We start from the raw sequence: 22,752 nt of genomic DNA on the forward strand, positions 1-22,752 counted from the left end.
CCTCACATGGAACTACGCTGCTGTGTTCTATAATACATTTTATGTATGTGCCAAATCAGGCTTAGGCTGAAGTAATATGTGGGTTGGGACCACCGATCCTAGTCTTGCCTGGGATTTTGATGAAACAGGAAGCAGAAGATGGCATGTGTCTCCTCCTCATCCTTGCTCTGAGATACCAGGGTTCAAGCCTTGTTTCTCGTTGTGAGGAGGAAGAAGATGCTGCTCATTGGTGAGTTTGTCGAGAGCTGATGCTCTCTTCTCCCTCTCTTTTCTTCTATCTCGGGGTCTTTTTCTCCTTTCCACTTCCATAAGAAGCAACAAAGACTGGTCTTGGGGTTTTTACTCTTACTGACTTTTGTGGTTAGCATTTTCAGTAGCATTTGTCACCCTGACACTATCTTCATTGTTCTGCAACTCAGTAGACAAAAAGTGAGATCTTTAAAGCACCTGTGGCAGCTGGGATCCCACCTCCAAGTAAAAGTCAATAGAAGTGAAATACCTCACTTCAGCCTTTGGAAAGTCCAGCCCAACCCAAATACATGTACAGCCTCACCTATTAATTTTGGTCTCAAAGCTTAGCCTCTCCAATTCCTTTACCTGGGTGAATCCTTCCAACCACAGCTGCATTTCAGTGCCCATGAGTTGGAAGCATCTTGGCTGTTGGAGTTGACATGTAAACTGAAAAGAGACTGAGGGTCTTCTCTCAGTTCTACATGCATCACAGTCTCTTTTCCCCAGCTCCCCTCACTTGTCCAGGTGGTATGAGGCTGGTACACAGCTTACAAGCGTTAACGATGCTTAAAAGCAAAGCTGATTTTGAAGGAAGCCCCTGGGCAGGTGAGAAGGCAGAGCATTTAGTGACAAGCTCTCCAGTTGACTCAAAGGTGGAAAGGGTATAATGCAATGTCCAGTTATTGGACGTGCTTAGGCTTTTTTTTTTTGTTTACATTTAGCTTCTGCAACCGCTTCTTCTAAGGCTTGGACACTCAGGACAACCTGGTGATGCTAGGGTGAAAATGTGTTAGAATAGCAGTATTATTTATACACACATACATACCTACATATCTATACTCTCACACGTGTGTCTTTTGCACATTTATGACCACTGCTTTTAGTCATCCATTGCCAACCAGTGCAGAGTGTGGATTCAGTAAAAGTTGCAGTTGCTCTGAGTCAAATATTGCATTCCTGTGGTATTTCAATGCCTTTTTCATTTGCCATCTTCAAAAGCAGGCCTCTGGAAACACTCTAGGAAGAGGTATATTCAAGGAGCTGGAACCCTGTGTGGTATTTATACTTGTATTTATTTATTGTCACATTCTGGAAAGGGAAAAAGCTCTTTGGCCTTTGCCCATGCAGCCCCTTTTGCTGCTGCCCATTGCAAAGCTGTGAGCCATTCTGGTGGAAAAAGTGGGATGCGGTTGTTTAGTCACCATGTTCCCTGTGATACTAAAACCACTGTCAAAAGGTCCTTGTTTTGGCTTGTGAAAGTTGCTAGTAACACAAGGAGAGCCTTACTTGGTTGAATGCAACTGGATCTTGCTTTCTGAGGCACCAGGGTGTTGCCATACAATTATTTTGTTTTATTGAATATATTCCTCGTGTCCTGGCTACCATCTGTGGTTAATTTCCCTGCCAATTCCCTGCCAGCAGTCTACAGAGGATTAGAAAAATCTGAGCTAACAAGCGTTCTTTGAGCTTTTAGATCAATGCTGTTTGTTATTATTTTTATAACAGGGAAACAATTGAAGCCATTTTCTTGAATAGAACTTCCTCATGGGGGCACAAATGCCCATAACGTCTTATCCCACTAATTCATGAGGCATCTTTCAGCTGTGGTCTTTCAGTAGGAATCGCAAAAAAAAGAGCATGATGATTTACTTTAAAAACTGAAAGATGGATGTGTGCTATTGCAATATTTTTACGGTCTCTTAGAAAACTGCTTTTTATAATAACCCTTGATGAATGCTTGGGTATACAGACCTTGTCATGAAAGCATTCAGTGTCAGGGAGGTGGTATATGTGTGTATATACAATTTACACAGATACATGCCAGAAATAATTCCACTGCTCTTTTGTGATACGGATATCAGCTCTTCTCTTAACAGGCAGCTTAGGTCGAAGAAGTTGTTAGGTTGCCTTAGGTTTCTACACTGCCTTTTTCTTACTTAGTAGTGGGATCTGTGCAATGATACATAGGTTATGTATGTTTCTCAGAGGTGGATGTGGATGTGGATGTGGATGTGGTGTGAGTGGAGTAGGAAAGCACTGGCCAGTGCACGACTTCTGAAGGGCTGAGATGAGTTTCTAATGGGGCTTTGCAGATGTTTTAACCTCTCCCCTATCCTGTCCTGATGTTAGCTTCCTTTAATTCTGTTAGGAACAGGGAGTCACATTTCCCTTCAAGGTGTTCCCTGGCCACCTCAAAGCACTGTCAATTTAACCTATGTATTACTCAGGATGTAAACAGAGCTGTGAGGAACAGAAGCGCGTACCTTACAGTTATATTGCATGAGCAAGAGGTACTTTTCCCCTGATGGAGGAATTCTGCATCATGGACTCCTAAATGATCAGTGACCATGGTGCTGTTACTAATTCATTTAAAATACAGACTTGCAGGTGACAAACAGAACATGTTTTGATAGGACTGTCAGTCCTTTGTTTGCCAAACCGTACTCTTCTGCAACACAGCAAAATATTCTGACTCAAAACAGCCAGCATGTCTTTTTGTAAATAGTAATTTTTTTTGCTGTTAGAAAAGATAAGGTGTCAAAGGGGAAAAAACCCATGTATTTATAACACAGTTATTTAGTAGCGGGAGTTTAGATGGGAGAATTAATTTGAAAACTTATTGGTCTTAATGGTTGAAGAAACTCAGGTAGATCTTTAGTGTGGCAAGTTAGTGTGCAGTTCTTAAGGGACAAAAGGGCTAAGCTGATTCATAGTGCCTGAGTATCCAAACAATCTAACCCTCTGTATTTAAAGTAACCTGAAAACTCACCTTAAGAAAACACGTGCACTTGCCCAGTTTCTTCTAAATCCCCACTGTAAATAGGAGATTAGAATGCCCTAGGTTGTGTTATTTTCTGAAATGGAGGGCTAGACTGGACGAACTGATTTCTGGTTTGAGGGCTTTGGGATTTCTTGGTGCGATGGTTGTTGCATGTGAAATACAAGACTGGTTGAGAGATGACACTCACGATTCTCCTGGACACCTGAAGGCTCTCATCAGTGAGATATGAAGCGATGCTTCACCTTCATTTGTCCTCCAGAATCTTTTAGTTTTTGTTGCATATTGGTCTAAGCTCAGTTGTTTGCATCTCATGCAGCTTAGCCCTTAGGTTGATGGTTGGAGACCATCTCCTGAGAAATGGGGGATGTGCATAGGAGTCTCTTCAGAGTGATCTGGGCGCAGAACGTAGGGTCCCCTTGCTAGGGAAATGTGTGCCACAGGCCATGGTATTGGCTTTATGTGGAAACAGGGTTTCTACACAACCTCAAATCACACAGTGATCTGGGTGATGGGTCTCAGAAAATGCAATATCGAATGTGCAAATTCAGAATGGTGCCAGCTGCACAGTGTTCAGTGCAAGAAACTACATACAAACATGGTGTTTGGGTGAATGTGGCTTTTATTGTCTCTCTTCTCCGAAGCCCAACACCTCAAACCTATTGCATTTAAAATCACTTTTACTATTCAAATGATAAATTTGAGAAAAACCCAGGCATTCGTACTGACAAGACTTACAGTACTTTGTGACAAACCAATCTGGCTTTTGACAAAACTTTTGTCTTGTCTTCTAAGTCAGAGGCCTGGGTGTGAACATCCTTGAGCTAATGGGAAACCTGTCCTTATCCAGATCCTAAATTTGTGTCTCAAACCATTTCCTTTGCTGTTGGAAACAGGCATTTTTAGCTCACTAGTATGCAGGCTTTGGAGTCTACAAACATCCTTTCCTTATGCTTAGGTGGCCTGGGAAGAGAGACAGGTTTTGCCCACCTAGTTTCCACACCAGCATGCAGTGAGAAAATGCTCAGATAGGCTCATGAGCACTGAAATTGTTTTAGAATTATTTCTGTTCATGGTCTTAATGTCTTGAAGTGCATGTTTCTATTTTTGTCCTCCATAAGAAAGAGGAAACTTAACCTGAGCTGTATTTTAATATGCACAAATACACACATAAGATATTTTAAATTTTTTTTGAAGTGACAAAATTCCGCTTCATAATTTATGAATCTAACAACTGCATAGAAGACAGCACTTTGACGTACTCCTGACATAGAAGGGAAAAACAAAACTGCACTCTTTCAGAAAACATTTGTTTCTGAGATGTTAGACAGCAATTTAATGAAAATATAGCAAGTACTGCTTATTTTAGTGAAGGCATGTAATTGATAGTATCTTTCCATTCTGTTTGGAAGAGTATTTACATAGCAATGCTTTCTCTTTAGTTTCTTTTGTTAATGCCAAAGAGTGTAGTTGAACTGATATTGCAAACACAGTTTAACATGAATGTATTCACCTTAGTGCTTAGACTTTTCTACCTCTTATAGCTGCTGTAACTGCTTGAACTGTTATTGCACACAACAGTCAAAAGAACTGAATCCATGTGAGACTCTAAATCCTATTGTCATAGATGGCCAAAGGATTAAGGATTTAAGGCTTATTAGCTTCCTGTCAGATCCTTATTCCTAAAAAAATGGGCATAGGCACCCAAGAAAGGCTGTGTGAATAGTCCTTTTGATTGGTGAATAATGATTTTATTTTGTTTTGTTTTGTTTCATTTTTTTTTTTCCTCACCAAAACAAAAAGCCTGTAGCTATGATTTCTTAGATGTGGAAAGTTATATGTTACCTGAAAATTTACATTTCACAGGTGTGGGAGAAAGAAATGAGCTACTTGTCAAAATGCCTGTTATGATCCTTCCCCAGTCCTCCCCATTGGCAGGTAACTGTGAGGCATAGGTTTCATCTCCCCCTTTTTCTTGGGAGACACAAGCCTCCATCTCCAGAGCAAATGCTTCCACCATGGTGTTATCTTGGATCACACTCAAATACTCCTATTGGAGCTCTGCTACTTGGCTTGAAATTCCTAGATAACAACTTTTGGCCTGGTGGTTCTGGTGTTTATCAAGGAGATCAAGTACTTGGCAGCAAGAGCTGCTCACTGAAATAACTTGAATTATTTGTATCTGGTGGAAACCAAATTTGAGGAGTTTTTGTTCCCCCTTTCCTCTTGATTATGTTGTAAAGAGAGGGTTGAGACAACCTGTCAGGGGGTGGGAATAAAGATTCATTATTACTGTTGATGTCTTGGGTGATTTCTCACACAAGTGAGTAAACAGTCCTGTGACAAAACTACTCATTATCTGCTCCTTACTTCCCCCTCATCTCTCCCCAAGATTTTGGCAAGTTTAACTCCTGGTTGTATGCAGGTTCTGAAGAGTATTTATGAATGTGAGAAAAGTTGCAGCTCCTATGGCAAACTTTACTTTTTGTCAAAAAATAAGTACAAGTGTTAGTGTTGGTGATTTTCCCTATTCTCACTTGGGGCTCTGTGGGGTATGACGTCAAACCCTTCCCTTTACATAAGCCAGGCCTGATTCAGGTGACATGTTGCTCTAGGAGGTTCTCAAGACTGGTGCCAGCAACCCACTGAGGAACCTGGTGGAGTTAGATGAGTGCTATGTTAAACCAGAGATTTTAAGGTAGGGGAATGTTTGAAAATCGTCTGTCATGGTAACCTACACAACACAGTCCAGAGCTCTTGACTCTCACTCCTGCTGCAGATGAAATTAATTTTCCCTGTTAACACTGCAAAGTCTAATATTTTGTGTCTGAAATATAGCACATCTTCCTGCTACACACTGGATCTTGATTTCATCAGTTCACCCTTTCCACTTTCTAGGCTGCTGCAATAGTTCTAACCAGCATTGTCAAAACAGGGTTCAACATTTGACTTCAAAAGGCGCTAACAGTCTCCTTATCAAAGCACAGTCTTCCAGAGTTGCAAGTAGTCCTTTTGCTAAATGATGCCAAGAAGTTCTGTACTGAAGAGCATCCTTCCAGGGGGTGGACCACTGTGTTGTGGTCCACAGCCAGTGCAGACTGGTGGCATCAGAGTAAATCTGGTCAAATACTCTCTCAATAAAACTATTGATATTTTTCAGCCCAAGCTGCACAAGTGATAAATAAATATATTGTGTAAACTGCTAGGAGGTTTGGGAAGGTTTATAAACAAAAAAACCCAAACCAAAGCAACAAAACCCAAATGCTTCACTGAAATCTCCATCCCCTGGATACATTCATCTCCAAAAACATTCCTGCAAATTTCACAGATGGTTTAATCTCCATCAGGCTGATCAGGTGTTACTTGTCACATCTCTTCCTGTGGGGCACAGGGACTGCTGAGGGGGACAGGAGAGTTCCACAAATCAGAACAGGAATAGGTAGTGAGGAGAAGTGTTATTGCATTTCCTATGAGGGATTTCGGCTTCCAGGCTGCGATGGGAGGGATCCAGCATGGCACTGTCTGCAGCAGCATCGCTGACACCAATTTCAGCCTTTGCTTGGCATGCTTAGCCCCAGCCTGCTCAGGTGGCTTCACGAACTGCAGAGCATCACCCTGAAGTATGTGTTTGCCTAAATTCAGCTTCTGGAGAGAGCAACCTGTGTCAGCTGTGCAGATATCTGGCGTAAAGGTGCTGGCATTGCCAGTGGATTTGGAGGGGCTGCTTTGGAAACCTCTTCCTTCCACCTTGGCAGATCCAGATACTCTACAGCTGGCCCTTTGCCCTGTGCAGCTCGTGGCTCGTGTGGGGAAGGAAAGACCATTCCCAAATCTCTGTGAACTTGCCACTTTATGGAAAGAGCTCATTAACACCGATAATTTTAGAAGGTTTCATTTTTGTGTGTGTGTGGTACAACCTGCAAAGATCTGAAACTGATCTTTCTTGCTTATAAATGCCTGAAAGCATTTAAGCCTCTCTGAAACATATGTCCTGTGACTTATGCATTTGTGAGATACTGTTTCTTCTTACAGCCATGTGGGAAAAGCTTTATATGAATCTAGACTAACCATTGTGTTATGCTGCTAAAGAGGTCCCTGCATTATGGGTATTAGGGGACAAAACTGAACACTTTTTCATAACTTGTCTAACTGTTAAAAGCAGTAGAGGGACAGATCCTTTGCTGGTGTATATAGCTTAAGCTTTGTGAGCCACTCTGGAGCCATGCCAGTCCACACAAGCTGAGGGCAGAGCCTGGTCTGTTTTGAATATTATCTCTCTTGATTTGTATGCTCTTCTGCAGTGTAATGACTGCTGATTTGGAGCTTTAGTTGCATGAATTTGACAGAAACAGAATTGGAGTGAGGTTTATTATTGTTTTGATACAGTCTCAAAAGGGAAGCTTTTTACTAGCATTTTAATATAGCCCTTTGTAAACATCTAGCAAATAAAACTTCTGAGTCCAGTCCTTCTGCTAATGGAGTCACTGACAAAGTTTCCTTTGGCTTAAGTAGGAGCTGGACTGGGTTCAGTATAAGTGATACATTCTAGTGTTACTGATAATGAGTTAACGTGTTTTATATATTGATGCTTTTTGCTGGACAGTGCATTGGCTTTTTATGATTTGGTGATATATACAAATAAATTATTTGAAAAGTCCATATTTCTGTGCCTGTTTTTTGAAAGTGAATTTAAGTTTAAATTTTAAAATAGTTCACAAAGTCTGTTAGCATCCTAGTTCACATATTCATTCCTCAGCATCTCCATGTTGCAGCTTGTACGGTCAAGAATATGGCCAACCATCTTAAGCTGCCTGAGCTCTTTTGGTACCATCTTCCAGCAGTGAATGCTGATGCCATGGCAGACAAGGAGAAGATGCTCCCATGTCAGCATGCAGCAGAAAGGCAGCTTGTTACCAAATGTTAAGGGGCACCACAGGCAGCACGGGCAGATTCATTTTCTAAATGCCAACAGGTTAATTTTCTTTTTGTAACATCAACCTTTCTCTTCCAGGGCGGGCCTAAAGGTTCCCAACAGCAATCCTGGAGTGAGGAATTAGTAAGAAACAAGTCCACCCCATTATCTTAGAGGTTCCTGAATTATTCCTTGAGGGCAGCTGGTAATATCCTTTTTCTAGTCACATGCTTTCAGCCCTTCTTCTTGCTTCAAAGTGGCAAAAGACAGAAATTGCAATTAAAATTGATGCTATGGGTTTCTCCTGCTCCATTAACTTGTTTCCAGACTAGCAGGGTTAGGAAGATGAAAGGAGGGACTGGGATTAGAAGGAGTCTTTGGAGCTGCCTTTTAGCTGCACTGAGGCTGAGTGCATTAAAAGGTTAATGCAAAAAAAAAAAAAAACTAGTGTCATGTCACCGTGTCCTTTTCTATCTCCTCTGTACGGGTACAGATACACCTGCTAGAGCAATCAGGTGCTGTTGATGTGGTGAGTCTGTGAAGAGGGTGTTAGCAGCTGCCTTCTGCTCCTGCTGCAGGAATGCACTGAGCACTGTCAAACTGCTTATCCCATACTGTTGTGGTCTGCTGATTTCTGTTGTGCTTTAGTTTCACACTCATTGCATAAGTGATATTAGGCAGCACTTATACCTTTAGGCCCTGTCTCTAGCCTGTTTTCATGCACACACCTCCTTGTACTTTTCTCTTTGAGCACCCCAGACACGGCTCATGGTAATCTACTCACTATCTGCTTCAAAAATTGCTGTCCTTTATCACTCCTCCTTCAGCCTTTTAAAGCAATCCATTTCTAAGCTGGATTAAATAATTGCTCCCAGCTGGTGGCTTCAGGACTCTTGACTTCTAACGCAATTCACCACACTGGCACCAGCCTGAATTCAGGTGAGCATCTTGATTGATTGTAATAAATTCTGTAGTCTTTTTCCTTTTTTACCTTTTTGTGGGCAATCCTCTGGAGTTTCACTAAAGAGAAATGTTACCCAAGATGTCTGATTTTGGGTACTTTTATAGTTCTTATCGACTATTTCAAACTCATGGATTCATAAAGATGCCACACCTAGAAAACAACACTGAACAAGAATAAAGAGAAATCTCATCCATCTCACAGTAGTGAGAATAGATCTGTGATGGATAATGAACAGAAAGAAGGAGACGAGTGGGAAAAGGATGTATGTGTTTATGGGTGTGTGTATGTGTGTAAGCAGGATGGATGAATGGGAAAAAAGCTTGAGAAGGAAGTAAAACAGGTAAGTCCACAGTGAAGCTGTGCAGAAGTAATTAAATTCAAGCCCAGGAGCTGGGATTTTTTCTCATATTCCCAGCCTTATTTTTGACCTGCTTTATTCCCTTGCACAGATGCACTGGCTTTCTCAGCTTCAGTTTATTCACCTGCAGAATGCCACCACTCTCCCAAGGATAGGCTTTAGCTTTTATTTATTCCAAACATTCTGGCTTTGTAGTGGACTTGTTTTGGCTTTCTGTAGCCTGCTACATGTCTGACTGACCTGCAGTAAACAATCATGACCTGGGAGGCCTCACAGGGCTATGGCAAGTCCTCAATTGATAAATCAAGTGTTGCTTTTGCCCATGTCCAAGGCTGTCCCAACCAGAACCTAGGCAGAAGCCAAGAATAGCTGTTCCTCTGCTTAATTTCCCTGACAGCCCAGATGTGATAGACATTCTCACTTGCACTGATAAAGTTGGGCCCCAGCAAGGAGAATGTTGCCATTTTTCATTTAAAGCAGACCCAGGGAAAGGTGGTCCCATGCCTGTCTTCTGGGGACACATGCAGGGAGGTGACCATGCATATGGACTTCACACTGCCTCAGCATCTCTCCTCACAATCATGAGATGAGTTCCTGTTTTACCTTAACCCTCTGGCATGTTTTAAAGTTACCAAAACTAGGTTGCTAACACACTAGAAGGGTTCACTCTACTATTCTTCCTCTTGAGATTGCTCAGTTCTTGTCAGCTCAGGCTTTGCTTTCCTGTTGCAATATGCCATGACTTGCAGTGAAGGAACCGTCCCTTCAAAAAAGGCTCCTGTTTTGAAAGGTCTAGTTGCTACATGCCGGGAGGACATGTCAGTCCAGAGCCAAAAAAAAGGAACACCACCAATTTGCCAAAGGCTTTCAAAATGAACATTAAAAAGGTCATAAACATTAAACATTGAAAACGGAAGTTGTGATGACCTCTTTGTTCCATGCATGCACCAATCCAAACATTTTCATCAGAGATTCACCAGCACACAAGTTTAAAAGCTTTCCTCTTTACCACCTAAACAGCAGGGCTGAGACAGGGGTGAGGGAAGGGAAGCAGTGGTGAAACTTACCCCCTGAGCTGGGGTACCTGAGCGATTTGCACAAACACCCACTGAGCTAAATGCTCCTCCTGCAGCTGCTTCTCAGACTGGCAGTGAACCGAATGCAATTGCTGTGGCCTTCGAGATGTTAGGAGGAGCATGAGAATGGCCACAGAAGTCACTTCTTTCTGTCTTTGCAATCTTTTTGACTCGTTCTCAGTCACACTGCTGCTGCTTTTGATAGAAGGCTACATAAAGTGTTTCTGTTTATCCTCTGCCTGGTTACAGTTCTTGGGCTGCTTGGAAGAAGATTGTTCAGGCAGGGAGATACAGCACTCTTTAAAAAAAACAGCAAAACAACCAAAAATCAAGCACCATTTTTTCTTTTTGATGAGTTGCAGTGGCAGGGGAATTCAAGCCAAGGTCTTGCAGACATGTCTTCTGCCTTCTCTGCCATTTTTTCTTTTTTTTTCCTTCAGCTCTTACAGGTTCTGATGCCAATCTTATCACACCAAATAAACCCAAGCATACATCAGGTGCTACATGACAAGAATCTAAGGCCTAAAAAGCTGATTGTGCTTGTTTTGTCTAGGAATAAAACATAGCTGAAGCTCATAAGCTTGCACTCGTTCTCCTCTCAGATACGCAAAGCACTATTCCACATTTATTATATGATCACCATTAAAAGGATTCTCTTCAGAGACATGCATACTGTGGTGGGACAATGGAGGGACAGAGGGGCTTTGCCTCCCACATCTTCATAAACAGTCAATATAACCATTACGTAAGGCCTTGAACACCCAGGCATAAATGCATAAGCTCCGACTGAATACAAGCACTAGCATAAATCATTTAAGATCAGCTTATGAGGTTCATGGACGGAATCAAACCCAGAGGATTAAACTACTGATTTGATAATTAACCTGGGATTCAATGATGTTATTTGTTATGTTAGGCAAATAAACTATTTACTGTTTAAATGAGCTTTCATGTTCTTTTTCACACCTGGGAGTCAAGTGAAACATTAAGAAACAGCTTTTGACCACAGAGAAAAAAAATTCATAAAGGCAAACAAGAAAACCACTTGCCAGGATTTTACTAATAGTCATTTCAGGTACATAAATATAGCAGATTGCAAAGCCTTTGGCCACGAAGCAGTATATGTGCAATAGCTCAGCTTTATTTCAACTTTTGCAGAATAGCTCTTAGGAGACTTGAGGAGAAAGATGGTTTGGTATTTAAAGCCTTGATCGGAGACTCAGGAGACTTTTATTCAGAGCTTGCTGCTGCCTACACAGATCAACGTATTATTTCTCTCTCCATTTCTGTTCCTCATATCAGCAGTTTGTAAGCTCTTGGGGGGGCAAAATTCAGATACTTGTTTGCAGTTCAGGACGATGGAGCATGAGTTTGGTGGGACCTTTAAGTGTTACTATGACTGCTGAGTAATGTGAAATAAAAAAAAAGAAAAAGAAAAAAGAAAGGAGAACAAGTGGCTGCTGGGCAGTGCACAACAGGGGTGGTTTTCTTGCTCTGTGGATGCTCATGTGTTCCCTGCATGTGGCTGGAGTAGATGGGGAGCTGCTGTGTGCTTGTTAGCAGTGCTCTGAGATGTCTGTCAGGCTGGAGGACATTGCTACTGCCTCGTAAACCAAGTCCAGCATTTCTGAGCGATGTGTCTTATCTGAATAAAGAAGATAACAAGTCGGGATTGAAATTCCTCCAGGACTTTGACATCTTGCTTCATGCTGGTGTAGTAGAGACTCACAGCAAGGATCAGCACTGCAGAAAATGAGAGCCACAGGAACACAGGCAAGCCAGATGATGACCTGTCATCTACTGAACAGTGATGAGGAGAAAAAAGAAAGCAGCATTATTTTAGTGTCATCTTAAACACTTCCCAAATTTGACCCCCTGCTGATGCCTTTGTCCCACTTCTCTGGGAACAGCAGGATACACAGGGCTCTGGTTGTGAGTACTTCTGTAGGCATCAGTTAAGTGATGGAAAGTCACACCTCCTGACGGAGAGTGGTGAATACAAAAGTCTCATCTAATGGAGCATTTAAAGAGTTTAATTATACACAATAAGAACAGGATTACCATAGCTAATGCATGATCTCAACTTTTTCTCCAGCAATTATTTTTTATACCTTTATGCCAGTTGTTAAGCTAAATATTAGGAGAATATTAAGTTACCTCATCTAATTATTAAATGCTCACAAATGTTCTATAAAAGAAAGAAGATCTAGATTTCTGTCCTTTTCCCTGGTAACTCAGCTTGTTTGGGCCTCCTCCTAGTTACTGTAAGAATCAAAATGTGGCTCCACTAACCAAGAGGCATATTTAGACAGCTATGGCAAGTTTTATTTCTCTGTAAGTGCTAGATGTGCTAATTATATTGGGCTATCCTCTATGCTTGCTCTTAAGCAGCAGGACACTGTAAACACTTTTTCTGCCTTTAAAATATAGTTCAAGTACTTTTAAAGTGCCATAGGTCAGGCACAGTACCCGTGTGGAAATCAGTGAGCTACCTTTAGCTTGTCGACATCTGTGGCCCAGACCTTGCACATGTGTATCCATCCATGGACCTCAGGCATTCAGTTTGATTTAGATCTGGCTGCTCTGTTTGTCTGCCTGGCCATTGCACAATTGGTATTATTTTAAAAAGTACTTTGAGTATTAAACATGCAATATAAATCCAAATTCATGCCTGAATAAAAACCCGCAGTGTGCAGCTATTTTTCTGCCATATGCACATAATCAATAACGAAATAAAAATGTGATGTGTGTTATTATGGGTAAAGGGCCAATATCAACTATAACATATTTAAATTAGCTTCTACTAGGCGCCCTGGAATACACAGCAGTCAATTAAACTGTCATATAGATGTACAGAGAGGAAGGTAAAAGTCATAAAACCAAGCAAGAAACACATAATAATGTATCAAAAAGTGTATGGGGAAAAGGCAAAACATTAATAGGCAGTTACTTTATAGCTAACCAGAAACCAAATCAATGTCCCATAATAGATCCAAGTAGATTATTTGCAGCAAATAATATACTCATTTGAATGTAGCCCTTCTTCTGTTTGCAAATTATCCACGAGCAGACCTCAATTTTTATAAATGTGTTTATTTTGCATTGTTCTATGAAAAGTTTATATGAAGGTGTTTAGCCAGGGAATTACACACCACTTTCTGTTTTTGCAGAAATTGGTGATTTGGAAGTTGGTATTTCCCTTGTGTGATCTCCCACACCACAAGATACAGCACTTGCCTGGGTGACCACCTGCCTTTCAAAGCATGGGCCCTGGCTGATGAGCATGCCTACTATCAGTGAAACTTTTCTGTGAAAGCTAAGCAGCTTTTCACATCTGCCCTTTTCTATGAAGTGCTTATGAGCATTTTCAGTCTCGTGAAAGCTACTTTCCATGAGAAATTTCTGGGAGATCTCAAATGCAAACTTGGATTTTCCTTATATCCATTCAGTACAGGAGTATGTTCAGTACAGTAACAGAAAAAAAAAAAACAATGTGGAAGAATAATGCCATCCACAAAATAGAAGTGAGATATGCTCACAACAGCTTCAGCACATCACTACAAGTATGTGCCTAAATGTAGGTTTATGCTTTTCTAGATTACAAATAGAAAATTAATGCTTAAATTTGTTAGTTAAATTGTTTTTTTGGAACAGCACAGTCAGCCCTAGCCATGTGCCAAGTCTAAAGAAAAAGACAGCTAATCTGGGAAAAGCACTGGACCAGGATATAGTAGATTTTGGTTTAGTTCCTGCCTTGGACACGCATTTCTGCTGTTATCTGAGGGATATTTAGTCTTTCTTTTTCCACATGTATCTTTCCTGCCCATAGAACCTTGTTCCTAACCTGAAAACTGCCTTGGTGGATGCTGCCAATGACATGAGCATACAACTGCCTTTCCTGGGCAGCAGCAACAGCTAGGGGGTGTGGGGACATACGCTTCATTTTGGCATCCCAACACTATGGCTCTGTGCTTGTGTGTATACATATATGTGTACCCTTCTCCCCTCACTACATTGCACACAGCAGGGGCTGGATGTTGGCTGGGGCCTCTGGGAATGATCACCATCATAACAACATCCAGATACACACATTTGCCTTGAACATCCTTGCCAACAAAAAAGAAAAAACAGATTATTTTTATTATTTCTACCCTGCTACTAGCATATAAATGAATTGTCTCCTCCCCACATATGAAAGTCAGCAGGGAGACCTACTGTTTTGCTTGGGGTGCTTTCCCTGTATATCTTAGTGAAAAGCCTGTACCTATTCTATTGCCATAAAATCTATTAATTATATTTAAATTAAAAATAGCTTCAGGGATTTCATTTTTGTTTCCACCATTTATCTTACTAGATGTCTTGTTTAAAATACCGTACCAGACCTCATCAACACCTTGTGCTTCATATGCTGAGAAGAAAAAGCAACAGCCACTGACATTACAAAGTGCTTTGTATACAAAGAATATATTTGCACAGTGCATCTCAGCAGCCGCAAAACAAATGCAGGTTAGTGCTGTGGATGGCTCATAGTTACAATGTGAAATTTTGACTTACCCACTACGTAGTCACAGCAGGAAATGGCTAGAAAACAGAATGAAAATGTTCTTACATGCCTGGAAAGGCCTCTTTGCAGCAGATGAATAAGAAAGCAAGCAGCGTCTCTGAAAGTGCCTGTTGCCTTATAGATGCCAGGCCACCTCTTATACCACTTCTGACTGTACAGATTTATGCCAAATGAGGATCTACCTATTCCATGCAAACATGCAGCTATAGGTGCACTACAGGAAAGTGAGAAAAAATATTTTATGGGAGTGTTCAGAGACAGAGATTGCTGCTGTTGCAGAGAGGTCAGGAATCAGGTCTTGCAAAAAGACCTCCCTATTCTGCATCATTTCTAGATGGGAAATTAGACAGATTAGAAGGCTGAGAGAAGAATGGAAGTTAGTTACAAAAACAAAGCCCTCTGTTGGACGCAACTTTCATCCAACAATATGCTGGAACTGCCTCTGCTTAGCAGCCGTGGCCCAGACGCAATCCAGGATAAAAAGTCCAGAAAATGGAAAAATTTCAGTGATGCCAGCAGCCTTCATCCTACTGGTCTCTATGTTAATAACATTGTGCGGGCAAAACCCAAATAATCTGAATTACAGCCTGTCTGCAACACAGAATTTTAATTATGGGTTGGGACATTTCTCATGTCTTCACGGAAAAGAGTCAGGGTCTTCTCCACCCTTGTAGCTGCCTGGGGCTGGGCTGAATTCAGAGCCAATGGGAGGTGAACCTGGTTCCCCCAGACTGGACAGACTGCAGGATAATCGGCACTGATCTAGGGGCACAGAGTCTGGCAGGGAGAGGAAGGATGTGTGACATCTCATCAAAAACCTGCTCTTGAGCAGTCAGATGAGCTTTGAAGAATTTAGGGCTGACTCCCTGAGTCTTTCCAACAGTTCAGTTTTGATGGGGAAGCCCAGGACCTGTCAACAAGCTTATCAAGAAACAGCTTTTCACTCCTGCATTAGGAGACACCAGAAACAACATATTACAAAACTGATCTGTGGTCTGTTTACAGACACATCAGCAGACGCCAAGCCTTGTTTACCGAAGCTGAGTAGCAGTCCAAACAGGTGGCTGACAGAAATTTTACCATTCTGTCATCTGCGTTTTCACTGACCGATATATCAAAACCATACAATTTTAATTCCCTGTCAATAAATATGTTTTTTCTTAGTTGGGTAATTTTGTGAAAGTCAGAACAAAACAGCAGTTCTTATTTGGTTGTGAATTGAATATAACACATGCAGAAATGTAAACTGGATCTTTCTGCTAGACCTCTGCTTAAGGTCACTCCTAGTTGGCCAACCTGCAAACTGTTATTTTGGTTCATGAATGAAAGACCAGAGGTTATGTTAGCTGCATCATTCCTCAGATGCCCTTGTTGGCAGAAATGGTTACATCCTGGCTGCTTTTAATCCCTGTGAGCCAGCTAGGCTCAGACCTTTACTGTTGTAAATGCTGCTCAGAAACATGGAAGGGCTGGCTCCCTCCCTGCCATTGCATCCTTGTTACCCAGAATGACTCAAGTGTGTTTAAATTTGGTCTGTCTGAGATCGTTTTCTATGAGTGGAAGCATTGTTCTGGGGTAGACCTGGGGCTCAGCCAAACCCATGGTCTACAATGACCCCTGTGGGGACTGACTCAGGAGTTCACCACGAGAACAGCCCTGATGCTGCTCCAATGTGGTGCAGGAGTGCTGAGCTCACAATCACAAATAACATCAGAGGGGGTAGCTCATTTGGACAGACAGGGTGAATGTTAAAAAGCTAGAAAGGTCATACCAACAGGCTTAATAGCTTGAGCATACCATATTCAATGACGACTTCTGGCTCACGAAATCGAACCCTTCTCTCTGCTTTCCGCTTTTCTCCCACAGCTTGGTCCACAGGTGGCCTTTTCCTCAGTATTGAAGGAGGATAGCTACTGTCATCTGTCTAAAGAGTTGATCAAAACACAAAACATATGTCTGTTCAATCTAGAATAATGCATCTGGGTGAAGCTTTGAGCTTTTGTGGCCATGTTACCATGTCCCTTGAGGGACATGATATGAAACACATCTGTTTTGACATTTATAGTCAGATCACTGTAATATTTATAGCAAGACAATATGGATATTCCTCCATTGTCATAGATCTTCAGTACTCTAAAGCTGTTTTCTCAGGAAAGAGATTAGTTAAAGTAATGGACAGCAAAGTGTTCAGGAAAAAATTCTCTAATTTGGAGTGAACAGTTACTGAAGTTGGCTGCTCGACAGCCACAGAATCACAGAATGCCCTGGGGTAGATGAACATAAACGTGATAGGAAATATATGAACCATATTACTGGGAGCACCTTTGAAATATTCTTCTGAGCTAAGCAGCTCCACTTTGGATGCAGTATCGCCATTTCAACAACTGAGACTATGCAGCAGTCTTGGATTTGGATGCTATCCTGATGGGTACGAGAAGGTGGTTTGTTTACACTTTGATATCACAATTATGTTGTTGTTCTGGTTTTGTTTGTTTGTTTGTTTGTTTGGGGTTTTGTGTGTGTTTTTTGTTGTGTTTTTGTTTGTTGTTGTTGTTATGGGTTTTGGTTTTTTGTTTTGTTTTATTGTTGTTGTTGTTGTTGTTTTTTCTTGGAAGCCACACTCAGTCTCTGATAATGGAATCAGATTGCTGTGGATTCTGCCAAATGACAAGAAACAGAACTTCAATAACTGTAATCAGTCCCTCTTCTGTTGAAGAATGCTCCCACAGTCAACTCCGCAAAGTGAACCCAAAGCACCTCAGTTCAGAGACATGCACTGTCCTATGGAAGTGGAGAGCAAGTGGCAATTTTTCCACTTTTCAAAGACCTGAGTGGGTAGCAGAAATTATCCACATTTTTATTTTTACTTTAAGATTAAAGTAATCTTCTCTATCCCTTTCTCCCCCTTCCTTCCATTCCTCTGCTAGGCAAAGGTCTTTTATTTCTTAAATGGTTTGTTTGCTCCTTCTGGTCACTGTCCCAGCTCCTTTTTTCCCCTCATGTCATTTCCCCACTCAGTGATTGCAAGCTCCTTCCTCCATGTTTTTCTTCCTGCTTTAATCTTCCTACTCCTCAATGCCTGCTACTTTTGCCCAGTTATAGACTCAAATACCCTCCCTCTTCACCTTTTCTCTTTGAATGCTTTCCCTACACTTACCATTTCACTCACCCTCTCCTTAGGATGCAGAAGCAGATTAAGTCCCATTAACTACAGTCTGGGGATGTCAGACCCCAGAGTGCAGAGGATAAATAGGCTTTTCTACACATCCTACTCTGGATAATCTCAGAAAGCCACAGGTTGTAGCCAGCAGGCACTGCTATGGAGTGAGTAATGTCTTCAGCTTTGTTACCTTCTCTTGAGGAATATATAAACCAGATTTTGGTTTAATTTATCACTGTGAAGGATACTTTCTCTGAGCTTGGAGTCATACAGACATCCATACGACCTCTATCTCATTACTAGGGACAGTGTGTGTTGGAGATCTGTTATTTATTCAGCATCTCAGAAGCTGGAATGCCCATCCAGGGCATGGGAAACCTGGATTCAATTTCATTCCAAGTCCAAAGCAATATGAACCCACATTTCTTATATGCATGCCCTCATCATCAGAGCTCTGCTGCACATGTGGGAGCAGGGAATCTCAGTCTCTGCCACTGAAGCTGTCTTGTTTGGCCTCGAATAATTAAATATTCATTGAGCTAAAGAAAGAACGAAAGAATGACTTTACAGCATGGTGTTTGGGTGCTCCCTTGGGGTGGGAGAAGCCTGGTCCTATCCTTGCTCCAATGAATACTTAATATGAAATACTTAAATATTCATTGGAGCAGTCACAGGGAACAGGGTCTCTCATCTACCAGGTGAGTACCAATCACTCTGCTATAGCCATGCGACCTCTCACACACACTTCGTGACATAATGAATATTTAATTACTCTGTGTAAAACGAAACAGGTTTAGGGAGACACAGCAGCAAATACCAAACTCAGACTAGCAGTGGTTATAACTTTAGGTAGGAGGGCTTCTCCTGAGGCACAGCCAAGGAAACTAAACCTTATATTTGAAAAGATTCAAAACTCCAAGTGCAACCCTTGTCCATACGAGCTTTTCCAGACAGCTAACAGTTACATCAGAAGAGAAAAAACATTAAAAAACCAGCTGTTTGGGTAGAACTGAGACAAGAAAGACCTTAAAAATGAAGTAGTATTTACAATATTTACTAGTCTTTAACAGCTTATGGAAATTTAAGCCACACAGTGTCAGAAAAAAATGATGCATTTTCCTCTCAGACAGAAACCCAGCGTTAACATACTGTGACAAGAGCTGGAAACCTACCAAAGTGTTAGTTGGGAAATTATACACCCTTAGAAACACCCCATTTGTGAAAAGCTCCAGGCACTGGACACAAGGACTCCATCGCCCATTAAGAGATTACTTACCGGCAGCTCCTCTGCACTAGGGTCAGAAGGTGGGGCTGGACATATTTGGGACATGTACTCTGGATGCCAACATGAAGCCTCCCACACGAAACTTTGTTTGGAAAGCCACTTGCTCAAGAAAACAGAAAGGACCAGGGGAAAGTGTCTGGAGTTCCCTCTGCAGTGAGGACTGAGCAGGCTGTGCCCTCGAGCAGATGGGAGCTGCAGCAAATGACAGAGGAGTGGAAAGAAGAGTTTCCGCCCTTCATACCAGTGTTGGCTTGGGAAGGATGACGTTACTTGAAATGTACTCAGTAGACAAAAATAGCACACAGTGATAATAGTGATTGTGTGGCTGAAAAGCAGGGCTTTCTTGGCAACTGGAAAGGGGCTGAATGGAGCAAATCACAGCCAAACATCTACATGTTTATATGTGTAAACATGAAGTTGAGGCTGTTCTTTTTATAATGATTGTTGCATTTCCCTGATCATGTTGATCTCCTTCCTAGAAGCCATTCCCATCTCACAAATCTTGCAAGTAGGATTGCTTTTAATCTTTCTCCTATTCAAAATATGTGGGTAGAGCCATCGAGAAATGATATAGATGTAGTGGGATCACATATATCTCCCTCCAGTACAGTTATGGCCTCACTTTATATGTTTTACAAATTAGATCCATTATTATAGTAATAAAGTGGGATTTTAACATTAGACATTTCTACAGATATTATAATAAGATTATTGATAGGAAGAGAGATGATTTACTGTTCAAGAGGCTTTAACAGCCTCTTGTCAAATGCTGAAGGCTGGTCATCATCAAATATACAATTTCCAGTCAGAAATACCTGCCATAACTGCTGAAATATGGTAGTTTACTGTCTCTACAAGCAAAAGCTTAAGCTTTTTTTGTTGTTCTCTTCCTCAAGCTATTCATTTGCTGTGACACGTCTAAAGTACTCCAGTTTTATGCTGTTTTCCAGGTGGCTGGATGGATTCTCCCATGGCATGCTCCAACTCGCCCTCATTTTGCACCTACCCAGTGGAGAGAGGGTTACTTGATGCTTACACTGGCACCAGGAACCCGAGGGCACAGCAGCTCTGTGGGCTTCACTATTTTAATCTTCCTTTCAAGGATTTGGGAAGTGGGTGAGTAGATGGGAAGGGGTGGGATCCTCCCCTAGAGAGAACTGGTCCAGCACAGCAGGGGAGGCAACCACAGCTGGTGTGGGGCCCGAAATTCCTTTTGAGCCTTGCTGTCCTCCTGCGTCTCAGCCTCTGCACAGCTCTGCAGTGCTTGCAGGGGCTGCTGTCTTCAATTCCTTCCCTTTCAGGGGTGAAAACAGTGTCAGCCTGGGGAAGAGAAGGCTCTGTGGACACCTTATTTCAACCTTTCAGTACTTAAAAGGGGCCTCTAAGAAAGATAGGGACAGACTTTTTAGCAAGGCATATGATAAGACAATAAGACAAGGGGTAATGGTTTTAAACTAAAGGAGGGGAGATTCAGGCTAGACATGAGGAAGAAATTTTTTACAATGAGGGTGGTGAAACACTGGCCCAACTTGCCCAGAGAGGTGCTAGATGCCCCATCCCTGGAGACACTCAAGACCAGGCTGAACAGGGCTCTGAGCAACCTGATCTGGGTGAAGATGTCCCTGCTCATGGCAGGGGGTTGGACTGGATGAGCTTTGAAGGTCGCTACCAGTCCAAACTATTCTATGATTCTACGGTTCTGTGACACATTTTGATGGCCTGGGCTCTGTGTTGAATGAACCATATCTAGAAGCCACCTGGGGAGAGTCACCTTACCTTCTCTTTCCTGTGCATTGGGGTGACGTAGGGTTTTTCCTCATGCTGTAACCAGCTCACAGCTGCAGGGCTTGTGAAACGCTCCCCAGATCTCTCTGGTGTGTCCTGCAAGTGTTTCACAGTGGTTATTTTGGGGTAGCTAAGCTGAGTTCTTGGTGGGGAAAAGCCATTTTTTTTATAACTTTGCTCATAGCAGATCCTAGACAGAAAGGTGGCAAAGCCTTCCAACCCACAGTCCCTGTTCTCCACTGGTTCCTCCTACCTCTTATTGTGATCTTCACTTGCTACAAATTAATGTAAGAAGGAATTTAACTGCCTACTTTGGGCAGTAAATCTGGTGGAGGTAGGAAGCGGGAAGTCAAACTCCTGTTTATCTTTCACTTTCTCTATGTGAATTGCATACTTTATTTTCACTAGTGTCATCCAGCAAGGCACATAAGGTCTTTTGCAGCCTTGTATTCCTGCAGAGAGCAGCAGTGAGCTCATGAGCATTTAGACCTGAATGAAAAACCTTGTTCCTCTCTATTTCACTGAATCTGGTTTTATTCAGAGAAAGGTTTCACATTTTTCTAAGCAACTGGTCAGAAACTTTTTTGTATTTTCTTTAAAAGCCATGAAGAAAAAAAAAAAAACAAACACAACTTTTGTTTTCAAGAAATGGACTAATGGAGACAACATTTATCATTTTTGATGCCAGAAACCATTTTTTTTTTCACTTCTAGATTCCCCTTAAATGTAAACAATTTTTCTGTTCATTTCACTGAAAGATAATTAGGCAGCTTATAAATGTTTTTATGAAAAATTGCTATCCAAATGCTAGGAATGATCATTTCATAGTGACATTCTCACTTCTATTCCACAATGTGTTAATTATATTGATAGTAATGTTTGAAAATGCTTGAATAATTAGTAGTTACCTGGGCACTCAAGTTCCAGTGGATGAAGATGTCAGGAGTTCAAATCTCATAACAGGGAGAGAGCCATTATTACTAAGTACTTTTGATTGCAGTTTAACAACCTAAAATTGGATATACATTAGGAATAAAACACAGCTTAATGCATGAAGTGAAGGATTCCAGGAAAGTAACTTCACTAACCTCTGTAATGACTAGTAATAAATAATAGTTACAATAGTGGGATAATTTCTGCTTTGGAAGCTGTAAGAATTTCCTTTCATATTGCCCTTCTTTTTAAAGTAATTTTTCATCTAAGCTTCTTTTCATGCAACATATGTCAGAAGCAAAGCTGGACGAAGAAATCATAAATGAATTATTTAGCTGATGAGTGTCACCTCTATTTCTTTCAGCTAATTGTTCACAAATAGATAGTGACTTCTGTGAACATATTCATTATTCAGATTTATTCAGTGGATAATTGCTGGGAGTAATTCTTTGTCTGTAGGTTGCTTGGAAGCATTTTGCTGTGAACATTTAATAGTAAAAATCTATCCAGGCTTTCAATACAAGATAAACTAAAAATATCTGTAACTACTGACAGAGTCCTTAAGCATGAACAATATACTGCAGTCTTAATGAGCAACGCCAGCGTTTTCAGGAAGAACTCCACTGCTTCCCATGGTACATAGGAAGGAAAGCAGATATCTCAACTATCTGTGTAGCACCGACTTTGAATGGCTCACATTGTATA

At 41.4% G+C, this 22,752-nt stretch overlaps 1 protein-coding gene across 1 annotated transcript; it reads right to left on the reverse strand.

Moving 5' to 3' along the window:
• Positions 1-11,360: 11,360 nt before the first annotated feature.
• Positions 11,361-19,498, reverse strand: LOC309442202 (nutritionally-regulated adipose and cardiac enriched protein homolog). The gene is made up of 4 exons (XM_082057827.1): positions 19,321-19,498; positions 16,682-16,808; positions 14,875-14,901; positions 11,361-12,120 (listed from the first exon to the last, which is right to left on the reverse strand). Exons 1-4 carry the CDS (start codon positions 19,372-19,374, stop codon positions 11,918-11,920), a joined length of 411 nt encoding a protein of 136 aa, XP_081913953.1. The 5' UTR covers positions 19,375-19,498; the 3' UTR covers positions 11,361-11,917.
• Positions 19,499-22,752: the final 3,254 nt, after the last annotated feature.

The sequence above is a fragment of the Streptopelia decaocto genome (genome assembly GCF_964273445.1).
Source record: "Streptopelia decaocto genome assembly, chromosome: 7".
Lineage (NCBI taxonomy): Eukaryota > Metazoa > Chordata > Aves > Columbiformes > Columbidae > Streptopelia > Streptopelia decaocto.